Source organism: Phodopus roborovskii, unplaced genomic scaffold (assembly GCF_943737965.1).
Source record: "Phodopus roborovskii unplaced genomic scaffold, PHOROB, whole genome shotgun sequence".
Classification (NCBI taxonomy): domain Eukaryota; kingdom Metazoa; phylum Chordata; class Mammalia; order Rodentia; family Cricetidae; genus Phodopus; species Phodopus roborovskii.
In genome coordinates, this window is record NW_026125397.1 from 17250148 (window position 1) to 17267120 (window position 16973).

Genomic DNA, 16973 nt, shown 5'->3' on the forward strand with positions numbered 1-16973 from the left:
CCTTGCGACTGCGATCTGGAGGCCTCCGTGATGCAGGGCTGCAGATTGCTGGGCTGAAGAGCTGTGGAGCTGCGAGCTGAAGGGATGCGGAGTGCGAGTCTGTGCGCTGGCAGCCGGCGGGCCAGAGGGAGGAGGGGTGCAGGACCGCGCGTGGGTTTGCGGGCAGCAGAGCCATTGCAGGCAGGCGGAGCCACAGGCGGGAGGGCCGAGGCTGGGAGCTTGGCTGCAGGTTCAGGAGCTGCAGGTTGGAGGGTTGCGGGGTGGGGAGCCAGGGGGCGGAGCTTGGCGGGGGCGGGGACTGAGGAGCTTGCGGGCTGGAGGGCTGCGGGGCGGAGCTTGGCTGCGGGGAAATGACGTGGCAGCCCCGCGCGCTCGCCCAGCCCTGAGCCGCGCGCCCTGGTAACGGCGCTCCGCGGCGGCTCCCGCGTCCGCGGCCCCGCCTCCCGCCGCTGCAGCCCGCCCCGTCCCCGCCTCCCTCCGCAGCCCCGGCGGCGGCAGAGTCTCGGGGCCCGGTGGCCGCCGCTTGCGGGACGCTAGCCGCGCCGTCGCCAAGCCGGGGTAGGGGGACGCGGCCGTCGCGGGCGGGAGGGAAGGCGCTGGCCGCCCGGTCTGGAGGGCGCGGGCCGGCGGCTCGGCAAGCGGCCGCCCCGGCTGTCGCCTGCCCCGCGTCGTCGCTGCGCCGGCCTCGCCCCGCGCGCGGGGACAGGTGCCCCGGCCGGGGTCTGCCGGGAAGATGGCGACCCCGGGCATGAGCTGGCAGCAGCACTATTACGGCGGCTCCGCGGCCGGGGCGGCCAAATTCGCGCCCTCGCCGGCCGCCGCGCAGCTGGCCGGGCACAGCATGGACTACAGCCAGGACATGCACCTGAAGATGAGCAAGAAGATCGCCCAGCTCACCAAGGTACGGGGGTGCGGGGTTCGGGGCTCCCCTGGCGCCGGGCGGGGGCGGCCGCTAAGAGAAGCAACAGCCAGAGTTGCCTCCCGGCCCCGCCAAACTTGGGTGGCGTGCTGCCGGCCACTGAACTTGAGCTAGACGGCACCCCGCACCGCGGGGTTTCCAAGGCTTGCACCCCACTGTCGACCAAGAGTAAAACAGGGCAGAGCACAAGAGGGCTCAGTCGCCGGCTTCCAAGGTAGGTAGTGGGCTGCTGCTCCCGTGCCTCTTGCCTAGGGCTGCTCGAGGCGCCACGCTAAGAGTACCCGGGGAAGTATAGTACCGGTTTACCTAACATGACCCGGAATCCTCAGAGTTAATCAGTGTCTGCTCCTGGGTCCCACGGCTAACGGGAGCATAAACTTCCCGAGGTTATTCCGGGGACTGTGGGAGGATGAAACATACCTTGCATGCCATTTTAGGGATTTAATGAGTCATTCCTTACTTACCCTGACATAATGTCAAATAAGGTTTATTAGATGAATCACACTGTGTTTGCATTTAGTAAACGTTTCCTCTTTATCAGAAGACAGTTTTCAAGGCGCCCATAGATACATCACCTGCACAGTTTTCCAGCCATAGTCAGTTTTTTGAGCTCTTTTTCTAATTTAGTAAATACTGATAATAAGGCGTGGGTCTGTGTAGCTCTTACCAGCAGTATAGCGCTGTGTGAAACTGATTTGTGGTTTCTGGAAGTCGTTCGCCGAGGCTCGCTTCCACTGGACTGGTGCAGGTTTGAGGAGAGGAAGGTGGGCTAGATGTTCACTGCTTGGTAATCTCTTGAGATCTGGCCCAACTCCCCAGCCCCGTCATCTACTTTTACTAGAGTTTAAAGAGAGGAAAGGGGGTGCGCGTGAAAAGGGAATAGTCAGTGAAAATGGAAAGAGATGTGATGGAGGATACAAAGAAAGATGCCACGAAGGGAATAAAGAGTGAAGGAATGCATACATTTAAAAAGATTAAAAAACAAACAAACAAACAAAAAAACACAAGAGGAATCATGACTTGACCCAAGCAAAGCAACACTCCCTTTTGTGGAGTTTAGTTTTTTGCATTGCGTCTCTGTTTCAAGTACTGTCTCAGAGATGCTGCATGGGCAATTGTGTGTGTGTGTGTGTGTGTGTGTGTGTGTGTGTGTGTGTGTGTGTCGTGGGGGAGGGATGTCTCCAAACTCAGAATGGAAGGTGTAACTATGGCCACATGTCATGGGAGCATTTCCATGGCTGGAACTAAAAGCCAGGCCTTCCCAGCAGTTTCATCTTCAGAATGCTAGTGGCCATATGAAGCACATATATGTTTGTTCTGGCTCTTTTTTTTTTTTTAATGCTGTGTGCACAACATCCCTTTTCTTATTTTAGCATGTAACTCTTAGAGACTCTTGTAACACACACTCCCTAGGTTAGAAGTGAGAGTGTGTAGTATCTAATAAAAGCAGCTTTTCATCAGGAAACTTCCCCTTTCTACTCAGACTTCAATTTCCTGTTCAGTAAAGCAGTTCAGTCTCGCCGGCTGGCACAGGTGGATATTAAGGGGATGAGCATATCTTTCTCGATCAAATGTAATGACCCAGGTGCTGCTGGCCAGCGCTTGCCTGACTGCTGAGTGTTGCCTGCATTCTGTTCTCCTGTTTGTAGTTACTGTTTCTAACACCCAGGCTGCTTGGAAGTGCTGGAGGCTTTTAATCGCTTGTGCTGGGGTTTCTCTGTGTAACACAGTTGACACTTTAGATCAGATAGTTGCTTATTAGGGGGCTACCCTGTAAAGCGCAGAGATGCCTAGTAGCATGCTTGGTGCAGCTTACACATACTTGTGTCCTGCATTTGGAAGTGACAGTAGACCGGTCTGCAGACGCTACCACGTGTTCCCTGGGCAGGGCAGTGTGGGAGTGGTGTTGGTACGGGATAATTACCGTGGAGTTGTACTGAAATGCCCAGGGCTCCCCTACCCCCATTGCTGGCCTTTGTATTTCCTAAGATAGAGCCCTAGTCTAATAACTTGATTGCACTCAGTCTCACAAACCCTAAAAAGCCACGCTTCCCTTGTTTATCACTTAGATATTGTCAGATTTTGTAGTCACATATACTTCATAAGCCTTGCATCATGAAAGCTTGTATAAAAGGGTTGCTACAAGTTTGACTTTGCAATGTCTGAGATTATCTTAAGAGTTTACTAATGAGTTCATATCAGTCAGAAGTAAATTAAATACAGCTATGATTGGAACTTGACTTCAGCTTTTGTTTCAAAATACAACGCTGTTGAGGTAACCATCCGAATAGGCACTTGGGACGAGCTCTGTTGATAAAGTGCTTGCCCATGCAAACAGAGTACCTGTGTTTGATCCCTAACACCCACATAAAGCAGCCAGGTGCTGCAGCATGCATTTCCAATCCCAGGGTTTGCGGATCGGAAACAGAAGGATCCCCGTGGTCTAGCTGAAGCAGCAAGATTCAGGTTCAGTGAGAGACCCTGTCTCAAAGAATAAGATGGAGAGTGATGAGAATAACACCTTATATCAGTCTCTGGCCTCATGCATATAGGTGTGTGTGTGGGTGTGTGTGTCACACGTGCACATGCACACACACCATCAACCAAAACTTGCAGTGAACTCACATCAACATTAAAGAAACAGTGATTAAGAATGTGCATCGTTGATGTCACACACTATCTTATTAATAGTGTGACCTCAAGCAAGTGATGAATGTAACAATAGGGGTAATGACACTTAGGGAGCTATAATGGCACACAGTAGGCTCTTAATGCAGGTTGTCACTGAAATTACTTATTATGTGCCAACAAAGTACTAAGAAAATATGGGTAAGAAATTTAAAAAAAAAACTTTTAAAGGAATATTTTAAATTTTAACTTTGATTTTTGTTTTTTTTTAAAGACAGGGCTTCCCTATATGATTCAGACTGACCTGAAAGTTACCAGTGCTCCTGAGTCCTGGGCTCCCAGGACTCTGTTGTGCATTTGATAGCATTATTGATACTACATTTATTTTCCCCTAAGCTCTATTAAAATTTGTGTAGCAGATCTTCTGTTGAATAGCAGAGTTTCAAGGTCCACATTCTGATTTGCTGTTTGGCCTACAAAGCATGCTCCCAGAGATCCTGCTGTCTCTGAAAGGGTGAAGAAGAAAATTAGCCACTTAATGATAATGCACCTGCGAGGCTCGTTTGTTTCTTTCCATTTGGTTCCAGGGATCACACCCGGAAACTTGTGAGTGCTGCGTTAGCGCTCTGCCCTTGAGCTGTATCCCCCAGCCCTTCAGCATGTTCGTATCTAATGAAAATACTCAAAGTGTGAGTATTTGCTCAGGTTCTGTTTCCTACGAACCCAGGGCGGCAGCCTTGCCCTGACAAGAACAGCAGTTCTTAGAACCCATTTAGTAGATGTGGCTTTTTGCTGAGTGTTAGAGCAAGCAGGACTGAGAGAGGGGAGTCAGGACAATACAGCCTCTGCCCCTAAGTCAGGATAACACAGCCTCTGCCCCTAAGTCAGGATAACACAGCCTCTGCCCCTAAGTCAGGGTAACACAGCCTCTGCCCCTAAGTCAGGGTAACACAGCCTCTGCCCCTAAGTCAGGGTAACACAGCCTCTGCCCCTAAGTCAGGGTAACACAGCCTCTGCCCCTAAGTCAGGACAACACAGTCTCTGCCCCTAAGTCAGGGTAACACAGCCTCTGCCCCTAAGTCAGGATAACACAGCCTCTGCCCCTAAGTCAGGGTAACACAGCCTCTGCCCCTAAGTCAGGGTAACACAGCCTCTGCCCCTAAGTCAGGGTAACACAGCCTCTGCCCCTAAGTCAGGATAACACAGCCTCTGCCCCTAAGTCAGGGTAACACAGCCTCTGCCCCTAAGTCAGGGTAACACAGCCTCTGCCCCTAAGTCAGGGTAACACAGCCTCTGCCCCTAAGTCAGGGTAACACAGCCTCTGCCCCTAAGTCAGGGTAACACAGTTTCTGCCCCTAAGTCAGGGTAACACAGCCTCTGCCCCTAAGTCAGGATAACACAGCCTCTGCCCCTAAGTCAGGATAACACAGTCTCTGCCCCTAAGTCAGGGTAACACAGCCTCTGCCCCTAAGTCAGGATAACACAGTGCCCAGGCCGGGGTACCCCGGCCTCTGCCCCTAAGTCAGGGTAACACAGCCTCTGCCCCTAAGTCAGGACAACACAGCCCCGCCCCCCTAAGTCAGGACAACACAGCCTCTGCCCCTAAGTCAGGGTAACACAGCCTCTGCCCCTAAGTCAGGATAACACAGCCTCTGCCCCTAAGTCAGGATAACACAGTTTCTGCCCCTAAGTCAGGGTAACACAGCCTCTGCCCCTAAGTCAGGGTAACACAGTTTCTGCCTCTAAGTCAGGAATATTTAGGTCGTTTATGTCAAGTTCTGCAAACCAGTGCTGAACTGGTGGCAGGTTCCTGTGTTGTGGCGTGTTCTGAAATTGTTAGTACCTGGCTTCAGGGCGAGGAGACGGGCTGAATGGGTTCTGTTTTGATTTGTAAGAACCCATTTCTGTACTTCCATACGTGCGCTTATGTTGACTCTTTGGAGTCTTAGGTAGGAAAGCAGAACTCGGGTAACCTTGAAACAGCCTTGTTGTCCCCTTTCACTTTGCCCCCTCCCCATCCATTTTGTCCCTTTAAATTGAGTTCTTAGGCCTGGATCAGTTTTGGCTTGGGATGGACTTGATTTTTCTAGTTGTCCTTAGATAATATAGATAGATCAGTCTCCGGTCGCGAGGGCATGGAAGTCTCAACTCTGATTATTGGATCTTGAGGGCAGATGCAGAGGTGAAGCTCCTTCCTCTGCTCACCCTCTTCAGCCCTGCCTCCATCCAGGGGCAAGGTAGGTGACTGGGGAGGAATTTGACCAGCTTTTTTGCTTCTGGCCTGGTTTCTACTCTTACCAGCCCTGGTCTCTGGTCCCTGTGAAGTGGCACAAGGGAGGACACAGAAGGAAGGGACAGCTAAGTTCCACGGACTCTGGCTTTGGTAGCCTGGGCAGGTGTTTCCAGTCTGCATCCACCCCTGGGTCCTCCACCTCCTGCCTCAGTTGCTTGAGATTTCCACTTTAACTTCCCTGATGATAAACACGCATCTAAGCTCTGACTAGTTGCTGGTCCACTGCCCAACCTCTTGGGACTGGCATCACCTTCATCTTTTGTTATGGTCTATTCAAACTCCAGGTACACCTGGAGCTGCGGACTCATGCATCTCCATCCTACCTGGCTTCTTCTCATCCTGCCGATTTTTACAGATGGATCGGGGTACCCAGTCAAGTATACTTCACAGTGCTTGATATAAGTACCAAGTTCTTCAAATGTTTTCCTCAAAGCTTCTCAGCTTCAGCGTAGGCCAGTCATCTTTCCACAGACCCCTTTACACTGTGGCTTCCCTAAGGAAATCGCTAGAACCACTGTGATGGCAGTAAAGCTGCTTGTTGCAATGGTTCGTAGAGGGGTAACCTACCTCAGCAATGTTTAACCTTCAGACTTCTCCCTTGGACATATTTTAAAGAGTACTCTGACCACCTGCTTTGGAATGCTATTTTATTGTCTTCAGAGTAGAAACTTCTGTTTACTATCTTGCTATTTTGGCCCCTGCCTCTGTAGGTAACTGAGCTTCTGGTATAACTTGTTCCACTCATCATTTATAGGGAGAGCTCACAGAAGGTATAGGAAAGCTGAAGCTTATAGTTAAAAGCTTTCTGTTTGGTCCTTAGCATCAAATCCTTTTCTTCACTAGGCAGCTGTGGCCTTTCCACCTGGAGCTGCCCTGACTAGCCTGCTCCTTTGGGGACTTCCTTCCTCTGAAGGTTTATAATAATTGTTACCTTGATTTCTCATTTGATACTTAATGACGCAAATTCATCACTAGTGGTCATTATGCTTATGACTGTGCTCATTGCCCTTATTTGATTAGTTCCTGTGACCTTAACTCTTCATACAATGTAACAGCTACTGAGTATTTATTTGGAAAGGGTGATGGTGGGAATATGAAAAGAATTTTATTGTGAAGTAGGGAAAGTCAGTATTTTTGAGAAATTATATCTTTGGTGTTCCTGAGTTAGCTGAGTTAAAATATTCTCAGCTGTTTAAATGTGACTGGAAGTTCATTAAACCATTGGCAAGAACTATATGAACTTAATTTTGATATAAGAATAAAAATATAAATTCTTTGTCTAAAATCTAACATCACCATTCACAATGCAATTGATATTTTTATAATCAAACATTTTTAAAAGTCTTAATAATCATTTGAAACCGTTTTTTTTTTCTGCTCCAAACCAGAATGTATTTATGCAATCTGGGAACCAGTAAAAATTTCAAACAATCCCATTTTCTCTTCATTAAATAAAACCGATTTTTTCAGTTTTTATTTTTGAGATTATAAATATATGATTTCATCCTTCCCTCTCATCTCCAGCCCTTCCCTCCATGCACCCTCTTGCTCCAGTTTGGGGGCTCTTCCCTCTAGAAGATTACCCCAACTCTCAACATCCCTTAATTGTCTGTGCTTGTCTGTCAAGTGTTGAGGCCTCCCGAGCTATTCTGTTTCATGTTAGCATGTTTACTGGTGTCATACTTGCTTAGGTCATATTTAGACAGCCGTGTTGGTGAGACTTCATGGGTGTAGCTTCTCTGACATTTGTAGGAAACACAATCCCACAGCTAACTTCACATTACCCATTCATTCCTCTGGCAGGCACCATCCTGTCCCCCGCAGTGATTCCTGAGCCATGGGTGCAGGGGATGAGACTGGGCTCCACAACTGCATTTTGATTGGTTGTGGATTCCTGTAATGGTCTGTTTGTGGCCAAAATAATTTCCTCACGAGGGATGAAGACTACACTTATCTGTGGGTGTAAGGACAGATGTTTAGAATGTACTTAGGGATTATGCTGGTTAAATAAACTGGTTCCCCTCCAAGGCCCATAACTTCATGGAGTATTGGGCTAGATTTTCAGTACTAGGGTGGTTTCTCTCTTGTTGAGTCAGTCTAAAGTCTAATTAGAGAGCTGTTGCTTACCGTCACCACTGCTCCTAAAGCATTATCCATGCTCCTCATTGTCGTGTTTCATAGACACCATAACCATGTGTGACTGTTGTTTGCTTCCCTCTTTGGGAAACATGTGTGGAGACTTCTGGGGCCATGGAAGACTTCTAGTCCTCAGGGAGGAAGCCTAGAGGTCAGATCCAGCTTGGATCCTCTGGGTGTATGTCCAAAGTACATGGTGTCTTCAGCAGTAGGAATATACCATCCACCTCTGGGAGGAACAGAGGTAACAGCAGTAGCCTATAGTGTTTGAGGGTTCTCTTATACAACCCTGCAAAAGAGGTGTTGGGGTGTTGGCACTTTTGTTAGATGGTCTCTGGCTCTTGGGAAAGTGTTGTCAGCCCAGATGGAAAAAATTTTCATTTAAACTATATATATATATATATATATATATATATATATATTCATTCGTGTGTTATAGATATGTTTAGGTAGATGTACAATAATATGATTCCTTATAACTTTTTCAGACATCCTTACTGTTATACAACCCTCTTCCCCCTTGTGTATTTATGTCCCTCCCTAATTAAATCCCCCTATATTTCCATCTCCCCCTTCAGATCACTTGCATCATCTCTATTGGCCCCCTCACCCCACACATGGTTCCCTTGACTTTCCTGGATTCTGCAGTTGCTCAGGTTACATACTTAATTTTACTGTACATACTACTGCATGATAATGTCCAGTTTGGGTTTCTGAGCTCCTGCTGTAAGTAGCCTCATGGTGTAAACATCTGGCTGTTTCTGCTTAGCACTAGCACACGCCAGATGCAGCCTTCTCCTGCATCCTGTATGACACCACAGCTCTGCCATTGTCTTGTGTAGTAGCATGGATGTAATCTTCTAGTCATGGCTGAATGGATTAATTTCTATGATTTTTCTAATGGACACAAAGCATGATGCACAGATAGGTGTAATAGTGTGGCCCTGTAATCATTTGAGGCAGGAGGATCATGATGAGCTTGAGTAACTTAAGTTACAGAGTAAGTTCCAGACCAGTCTGGGCTCCATAGCAAGTCTCTGTTTCAAAATTAAAACAAATGAAAAGCCATAATATCCTATTAATTGTCTAAAAATATTTAAAAGGGGACGGGGAGAGTGAGACTGCCTTTCATAGTTAAAGGAAAGTCTAGACAGAAACGTTAGGGCCAGCTAGCTTAAACCACTCATTTACAGACACAGAAGTCGGGGATCCTAAATTATGGGACAGTTATACAGCCTGTCAGGACTTGAACTCAGTCCTTCAAATTGCTCTGCCTGGACAGCTGAATTTACAAGCCTTTTTTCTCAGTGTTTTCCTCTCACCAAATTTGGTTAAGAAGTCGCAGTTATTGTTTTCCCTATCAGAACTGTATTTTGTTTATCATCCAAATCAATAGACATTTGTTAATATTGAAACTGATCCTCTTCTTCCCTACACTGTAGAAATTTTCTAGATTTAAGGCTAGGAAGTTAAGTTGGTACAACATTTGCTGTGCAAACATCATACCTGAATTCAGCGTCCTGAAATCTATGTGTAAAAACAGCAGCAACAACAAAAAAGCCAGGCATGGTATTATATGCTTGTAATCCCAGGACCAGTGAGGCCAAAATTGGTGGACAGGTCCAGAGAACCCCGAGGCTCACTGGTCGGCCAGCCTAGCCTGGTACCCCATCCACCTCAATACTGTTGAAGTAACCAGTTTCATCGGACTAGGTCAGTTGCTATACTCTAAATCCTAAAATGATGACTATTTCTGAAAACTTTGCATCTCCTCCAGTTGAGATGGGCACGAGGAGTAACTTGGGTCTGTAATACCAGTTAGGTGCTGGAGAGCTAAGGGGACCTACTGATGAGATGCCAATCCTGTGAGGTTTCAACAACAGCAACAAAACTCCCTCTTCCCTGTGAACATCCAGATGAAGTCAGTATGATGCTGTGAAACGAGACTAATGTGCACAATGGGAATTTGCCCTGCATGGCTGATTTTTCACTGTAGAAAGTCCCTATCTTGCAGATCCTTTGTGAATAGAAAGGACATTAAATAAATGTCACAGTTGGTGCACAGTAGGCCTTTTGTGGAGGTAGACTCCTGCAGGGAACATTTTCTAACTGAATTTAGGGTTAAAAATGGAAAACAATGTTGTAAATGATAGCTTGATGGAGGATGGGGGGGGGAATGTTACCATCTGGTTCAATTTCTGTTTCAAGCCTATTTGAGCCACAGTAACTCTTTTAGATTTAGCTAGTAACCAATTGGTTCTTTGAAATATTGTACATTGAGTTTCTCATATCCAAAATTCCTGAATTTCAAGTATTTCAGCCTCCCAAGAGTTTTATGTGTATTTTTATTTGTCCATATTTGCATAGACTTCACCCGCCAAACATCTCCACCTTAAAAATTGAAAATGTTTGTGTGATATGACAGTGTTTGGCAAGTTTTTAAGAGTAGGGTACAATGACATGTGCCTGTAGGCTGAACTGTGAGTGAAACATAGGCAGGAGGATTATCTGAGCTCATGAGTTCAAGACCAGCTTGGAAGATGTACTGTGACCTCACATGGAGAAAGCAAACTACCAAAATGCTGCTGGGATTTTGGAATGTTTCAGATTTCCCTGTTCAGATGAAAGATCTTCACCTTGTTCTAGTCGCTTCATGTGTAACAGTGAATTTTGGAATCGTCAACTTTTGCAAGTAGAAGATGGCCAGTCGTAGTCAGTGAGACCAAATCCACAGTGTAGAAAATACTTTCTTAGCTGTTGCTCAACGGCATCGACAAACACTTGTTGCTTGTAGACCTTGAGTTTATGTTACTGAGACTTTATTCTTTCCTACCAAAACTTTAACAAAAATGGGTAAGAAGTTAGTTGAAGTTAGTTTCTCTTAGCACTGCCGCTTTAATGTATACACGCAACCCCAAAGCTCTGTAGGCCCACAAAGATGGAAAACCAAGGTCGGGGAACAACCGAGCCATGTGGGTGGCTCTCTCAGATTAGCCGCTCTATGCTGCCGCCTGTGTTACAAAGCACGTAACATTTCTAACAACCCTTTAAAGACTCCAGTCTATGCCTCTTTATTTATGTACACCGTGTCTATATTGAAATTTAAGGGGTTTGAAAGGAAAACATTTTGCCCATAATTAGATTATCCAAATATGTTTGATACTTTTAGTCAAATACTGGAGTAATTTCTAATCTAATATTAGGGAATAAGTTATTTTAGTTAACTGGAACTTACCTAGAGACTGATACTTTCCTACCTTCTAACATGTGTTTTAAAAACATGATTCATAAGTTAACTACGGTTCCTTGTCAGACCCAAGTCACTGTCATGATCCTTACTACAGGATGTTAAACCAAAGTTATACCAATACCATTAAGCTAAACCTATAAATCAGGAGGCCCCAGCCTGCATTCAACTTAGGATAGCCATGCATGTACCCTAACACAAAAGGTAAACTCATTTAAAACATGATGAGTTTTTTTTATTGTTATTGTAATTTTCTTTTTTAATTCCTTCATATAATTCTTGAGTGTGTATTTACTTCTCTAAAGGTGGTGGGGCTGGAAGGATAGACCCTAAAAGTGGACTAGACTAAAGGTTCCTGCAATGGCCGTCTTTATTTGGAACATCAGACACGAGCGAAGTTCTCATGAGTTCAAGCTGTGTGAAATCACAAGGACAGGCTGCACGTGGCAAAAAACTGTTTCCCCCCCCCCCATGGAGGCACATAAACAATTCACCAACAATAGCCAGCTGTAATGAGTAATCTGGAGTAAACTCACCGCTCTCCAGAACACCTGGAAGGGGCAGGAAACGCGTCCCAAGAACAATCCCACGGTTTTGACGACAGTGAGGTCACAAGACTCTCGTCTTGTTTTCTTGGAGTTTTCTCCCAAGCACTCAGAATTCCCCTCACAGGACTCCGTTCTTGGACGGTTTTCTGACAAGTTTGAGCCTCATGGGTGATGACGTCATGTTTCAATGGCAAAAGGCTGGGCACTGAAGTACAGTTTGTTCACTCCGCTCTCATTTGGCATTTCCCACCTGCTTACAATGAAGTACAGAAGTGAGTGTGCAGATTTCCTCCGGTGGCCTTCTCAGTTGCACAGAGGCCATCTGTTGTGGGGAGTGGGTGCTTATTGGTCCAGGTTGAGTGTATCAAACTTCAGGTACTAGGGGCCAGCGGTTTTAGGTTTTGGAATATTTGCATATATGTAAGGATGGGACCCAAACTTTAACATGACACTAGCTTGTGTTTGATAGACACTCAGACTCAGTAGTGTGGTAAGTTTTTCAGTTATTTTTGGTATGTCCGCATTTTGACTGTGGCCTGTCACATGAAGTCAAGATTGGAGATGCAGCAACATTACTCCGACCCAGAAAGCCTCAGATTTGGGACCTTGCCATTGGAAATGCTTAGCCAGGCCAATGTTTGTGTCAGTCACCTTGCTTAAGCTTGATTTCTACACAGTCCCAGTTCCTTCAGAAAATACTTTGTGATCAAATACAAAATAGAATTCTTATTCTTAGATGTTAAATGTCAACCAAGAGTTACTGTGATGGGGGGGGACACTTCAGTGTGCGTTTGCATGTGTGTAATGATCTACTGAGAACATGAAAGGGGATAACAAGGCTGAAGTGGGACTCAGAGGTGCATGTGTTTGGAAATGTTTTCAATGTATAAACCCTGAACTGAGCACTGTTTGATGCTTATTTCTGTTAATTTGCTATCCCATTTTGGATTATATGGCTTTTTTTTTTAACTTGATGGGGAAAATGTAATAGGAATATGCTGATCATATGTATGAAGACATTTGTTAATTATGACAAATTCCACATATACTACCATGGGCAACTTTTTCTCTTTGATTTGGTCTTTATTTGGTAGAAGATATATATATATATATATATATGTATATATATATATATATATATATCTCATACATATAACATATATATACATATGTATGTATATACATATGTATACACGCACACACACACACACACACACACATATATATATACATACATATGTATATCTCCTCAGGCCATGAATCTTTGTTTCTTAAACCCTTCCCTAGTAAGGTTTTGATGCCCCAGTTAGTACATTCAGTGGTTACAACTCTGTGTGTGTGTTTGGCCAGGGAATGGAAAGAATGGAAGAAAACCTCAGGGGTTACTGTATCTGTGTGAGATAGGGATTTCCATGAGCAGGCCAGAGAGCCCCCAGGAAAGCCTCAGCAGTATTCACGAGGGTCAGGGCCGTGGTGCCCCTAGCTCTACTTGATTATGTCTTATGACTGCCGTTTGTGCTGCTTTCCAGTAAACGCTTTCACCTCTCTGAGCTGCACTATAAATCGACAATAACAGAGCCTACTGCACACAGTTATTGCAAAGGTCAAATGAGATAATTTATGTAGGTGAGAGGCAGTCAATAAATGTCAAATCCTGTGAGCTCCAGTCCTTTCTCCTCCAGGCTGAGCCTCTGCCAACACTGTCTTTAACACAAAGTGTGTTTTGCACAGGGTCTCTGGGATGCAGGGATGTTTGGCATCATTGGGAACCATAGCTCAAAGCAGAGGCTGAGGAGCGATGAAAATCTGGTCAGTTCTCATTATGCAAAGCAGTTCCCATTCCATGCTCTGTGACACTTTGCACATTGTCCCTTCATTAACCCTGAATTCACCGTGCAACTCGTGTCCAAATGGAGCTTATCTAAACACACCATGTTAGATTTAGAGTTATACACATTTTAGCAGGAAGGTAAATCCACAGATAGGAAGTTCATGGGTACAAAGAATAGGCTGTATCTAAAAACAGGCAGAATTTTGTATCTACTTAGCCAGGCTCTGGCTTTCAGCTGTTGTTATGGGCCTGTGGGACTGTGACTGTCATTACCACCCTCTACACCCTGCTATTATTGCAACTGTAGCTCTTGTTATTTCCCCCAAACACTTGTTGAGATGAATAGAAGGAGGCAAGAATATGCATGTGCTGTGTGAGTTGCCCATCATCTGGCCCAGGCTGCAGTCAGAAGTATGCTACAAAATTACATTCAGATCTGCTACTTGCATGTGAACTGTATCTGTCATATTGCCCTACTTCGGAAAAAGTGACACAGTGTATAATTTATTTCAAAACACAGAACGAGGGTTCAGAGGGTTCAGAGGATAGAAGCACTTGCAGCCAAGGCTGGCAGCCTGAGTTTGATGTGTGGAACCCACGTGGGGGAAGGTCCTTCAGGTTGTCCTCTGATCTCCATGTGTGCCCGTGGCACGTTCCCTCCCTACATTTGCACATGAAAATAAATAGCTGTGAAATTGGAAAGCAAGCACAGAGCAAGAGCTTTAACAGTGCTGTGTGGCTTTAGCTTTGTTTAAATAAAGCCATGTCTTTTGTGCTCATCATTTACTTAGGATTTATTTGCAGTTGCTTCCTTCCCAGTGCATTGCTCTGCCAGTGTGGGAGATGGTTTTGTTAAAAGAATTGTAGGTATATAAAGACACCCAGGATTCATGTAGTTTGAGTCTGTTACATATTTGATTGGACATTTTATGTATTACATTTATGCAGTATATAGGAAACATTAAAAAAAAAAAAGACAATCCAAGTGTAGAATGTCTTAGGCTTGTGGTTTTAGTGTCTGCATACAGTTGTCTTCTTAAATGATGTAGGATGGGCACCATTTTCTTTTCTCTAGGGATGGAAGCCTGGGCCTCTTTCACAGTAAGCCACTTTCTACAGCTGAACTAAGTTCCTGACCAAACCTTTCAGTGTTTTTAATAGCAGCCTGTGTTCCTGTCTGTCTTCTCTTTCTGATCCCAATCACCTTGTGTTTTTAAAAAATACTCATGAGGGCTGGAGAGATGGCTCACTGAGTAAAGGCGTTTGCTGCCAGTTCCAACAACCTGAGTTCAGTCTTGGAAACCACGCAATATACTGAGAGAACTGATTCCCATAAGTTGGCCTCTTATGCCCACATATATGCTATGGGAACTGTACCTACGCCCTCATATATCCACACATGAAGTAAGTAAGTAAATGTAGCAAATTTTTAAAAATCACTGACTAGGGACCGGGACAGGGACATGTTATACTTATATTGTCAGCACACATGCGTACGCACACACATTCAAAAAATACTAATGAGAGACGTCAGATCCGAGTACTCTGTGCTAATTAAAGAATTAAGAAAGTCAGCTGACCTTTAGTAAATAATAGTTTGACTAGAAGCCAAGTGCCTTGCCTTAATGTTACACTTTCTTTAGAACTGTACATACCCTGAACCTCCAACCCTCAGCCACCCACTGTTGCTGTTTGCTTTCTTTATTTCTCTTAACTGTGGACCATTTTACGGAAATCTATAGCTGGTGGCAGAACAGTGCTTCCCTACAAAAAAAAGACAACATCTCCATCTTCATCTCAGAAGCCTGCCAGTATGTGATCATTGTTTCCAGGTATGATTTCAAAACTGGAGACTGTTATCCTTGATTATTCTGCTGGGGGAGAATAATCTCAAGGTACCCTCTCAGTGAAAGAGAGGGGTGTGAGAGGCAGCAGAGGGGTGATAGTATGCAGAAATGTCCACTAGCCTCTGCTGGCTTTGGAGCAGGAAGCAGGGGGTACAAGCCAAGGACTTTAGGTGGGGAAGACAAGAAGCCCGGGTGAGCATCCATATTTTAGTGCAGCAAATCCTCAGATCTCTGAGCTTCAGAGTTTAAGATGAGCACCTTTAGGATGTGTTAAGGCCACTGGCTCTGTGGTTACATTACTACAGGAGTTGTAGGAAATTAATGGTAGGATTTACATACAGTTGTAGTTGGTAAGATGGTTTTGCTGAATTCTCTGATGGTGCTGTGCTTGGACATTTTTTTTCCCACTGTACTTTCTCTATGTATATGGAGGGAGCTATGGCCTTCTACTCTACTGAAACTAGCAATGCTAGCATACCGAAGTTATTCATCTGAACAAAAAGTGGTGTTATTCATTTTTTTTTTGATCCTATATTTTTTTTTTCCAAATTTCACTTTTTATTGATTCTTTGTGGATTTCACAGGGTAAAATTTAAAAGAGAAAGAAAGAAAGGCCGGTCTCATTGTGGAAGCTGTGGTATTACACAGTGAGTCACACCGTCCTCTAGTCCATATACTGATACCTGCAAGTGTTCATTGCAATGGGCCGCTTTGAGGTCTCTGGTCTTTGCTTCATTACCAATTCTGGGCCCTTCTTGGAAATCCTCTTGGGGACCCTGTGACCTTGGGTCTACAGAACCAGCCCTTTCACTTGCTCCAGCAGATCATAGACAGGGTGGCTGATGGGACAGGCCCACTCATAACTCTGGTTCTGGGTGGTTGCTAGGTTGGTCAGCCCACCAACTCTCCTTCATCCTCAACACCATGTAGAGCTCTCCTGTACTGTGCTGGCTAGTTCACCCTATGTAGTAAGCAACACTGGTCAGGACCGATTTTCCTGCGCTCATGTCCTCAGTTGGTCGCCCACACCTGCATCACCAGGGCCAGCTTTACTGTGTTGCCTAGATGAGGTATCGGGGCCACTCTGCCTAAGGCTGCAGCTAGTGAGTCTCTCTCTCTCTCTCTCTCTCTCTCTCTCTCTCTCTCTCTCTCTCTCTCTCTCTCTCTCTCTCGGCCTCTGGGATGGCTCTCTCACTTGTAGCAAGGTTTCTTGTGGACTTGCCAGTCCACAAATAATGACCCAGAGACTTAATATTAATTATGTAAGTTTGGTCTTTAGCTTAGGCTTGTCTCAACTAGGTCTTATAACTTACATGAATTCATATTTTTAAAATTGCTTCCATCTTGTACCTTCTGTGTTCTCCCCTTCTCTGGCTGGTGACTCTGCCTTTCTTCTTCTCAGAGTCCTGTCTACCTCCGGAAGTCCCACCTAACCTCTTCCTGACCAGCTATTGGCCATTTAGCTCTTTATTAAAGCAACCAGAAAGCACCTTTGCAAAGACACATCTTCACAATGTAAAGTTG

The 16973-nt window shown here is 45.3% G+C and overlaps 1 protein-coding gene across 1 annotated transcript in view; it reads left to right on the forward strand.

The window, feature by feature from the left end:
* The first annotated feature begins 382 nt into the window (after positions 1-382).
* The window catches only part of Fam184a (family with sequence similarity 184 member A), a 97482-nt gene continuing 80891 nt past the window's right edge, over positions 383-16973 (forward strand). The window contains exon 1 of the mRNA XM_051175510.1: positions 383-901. Within this exon, the coding sequence (XP_051031467.1) occupies positions 734-901 (168 nt within the window). The 5' untranslated portion in view covers positions 383-733. The remainder of the gene's footprint in view (positions 902-16973) is intronic.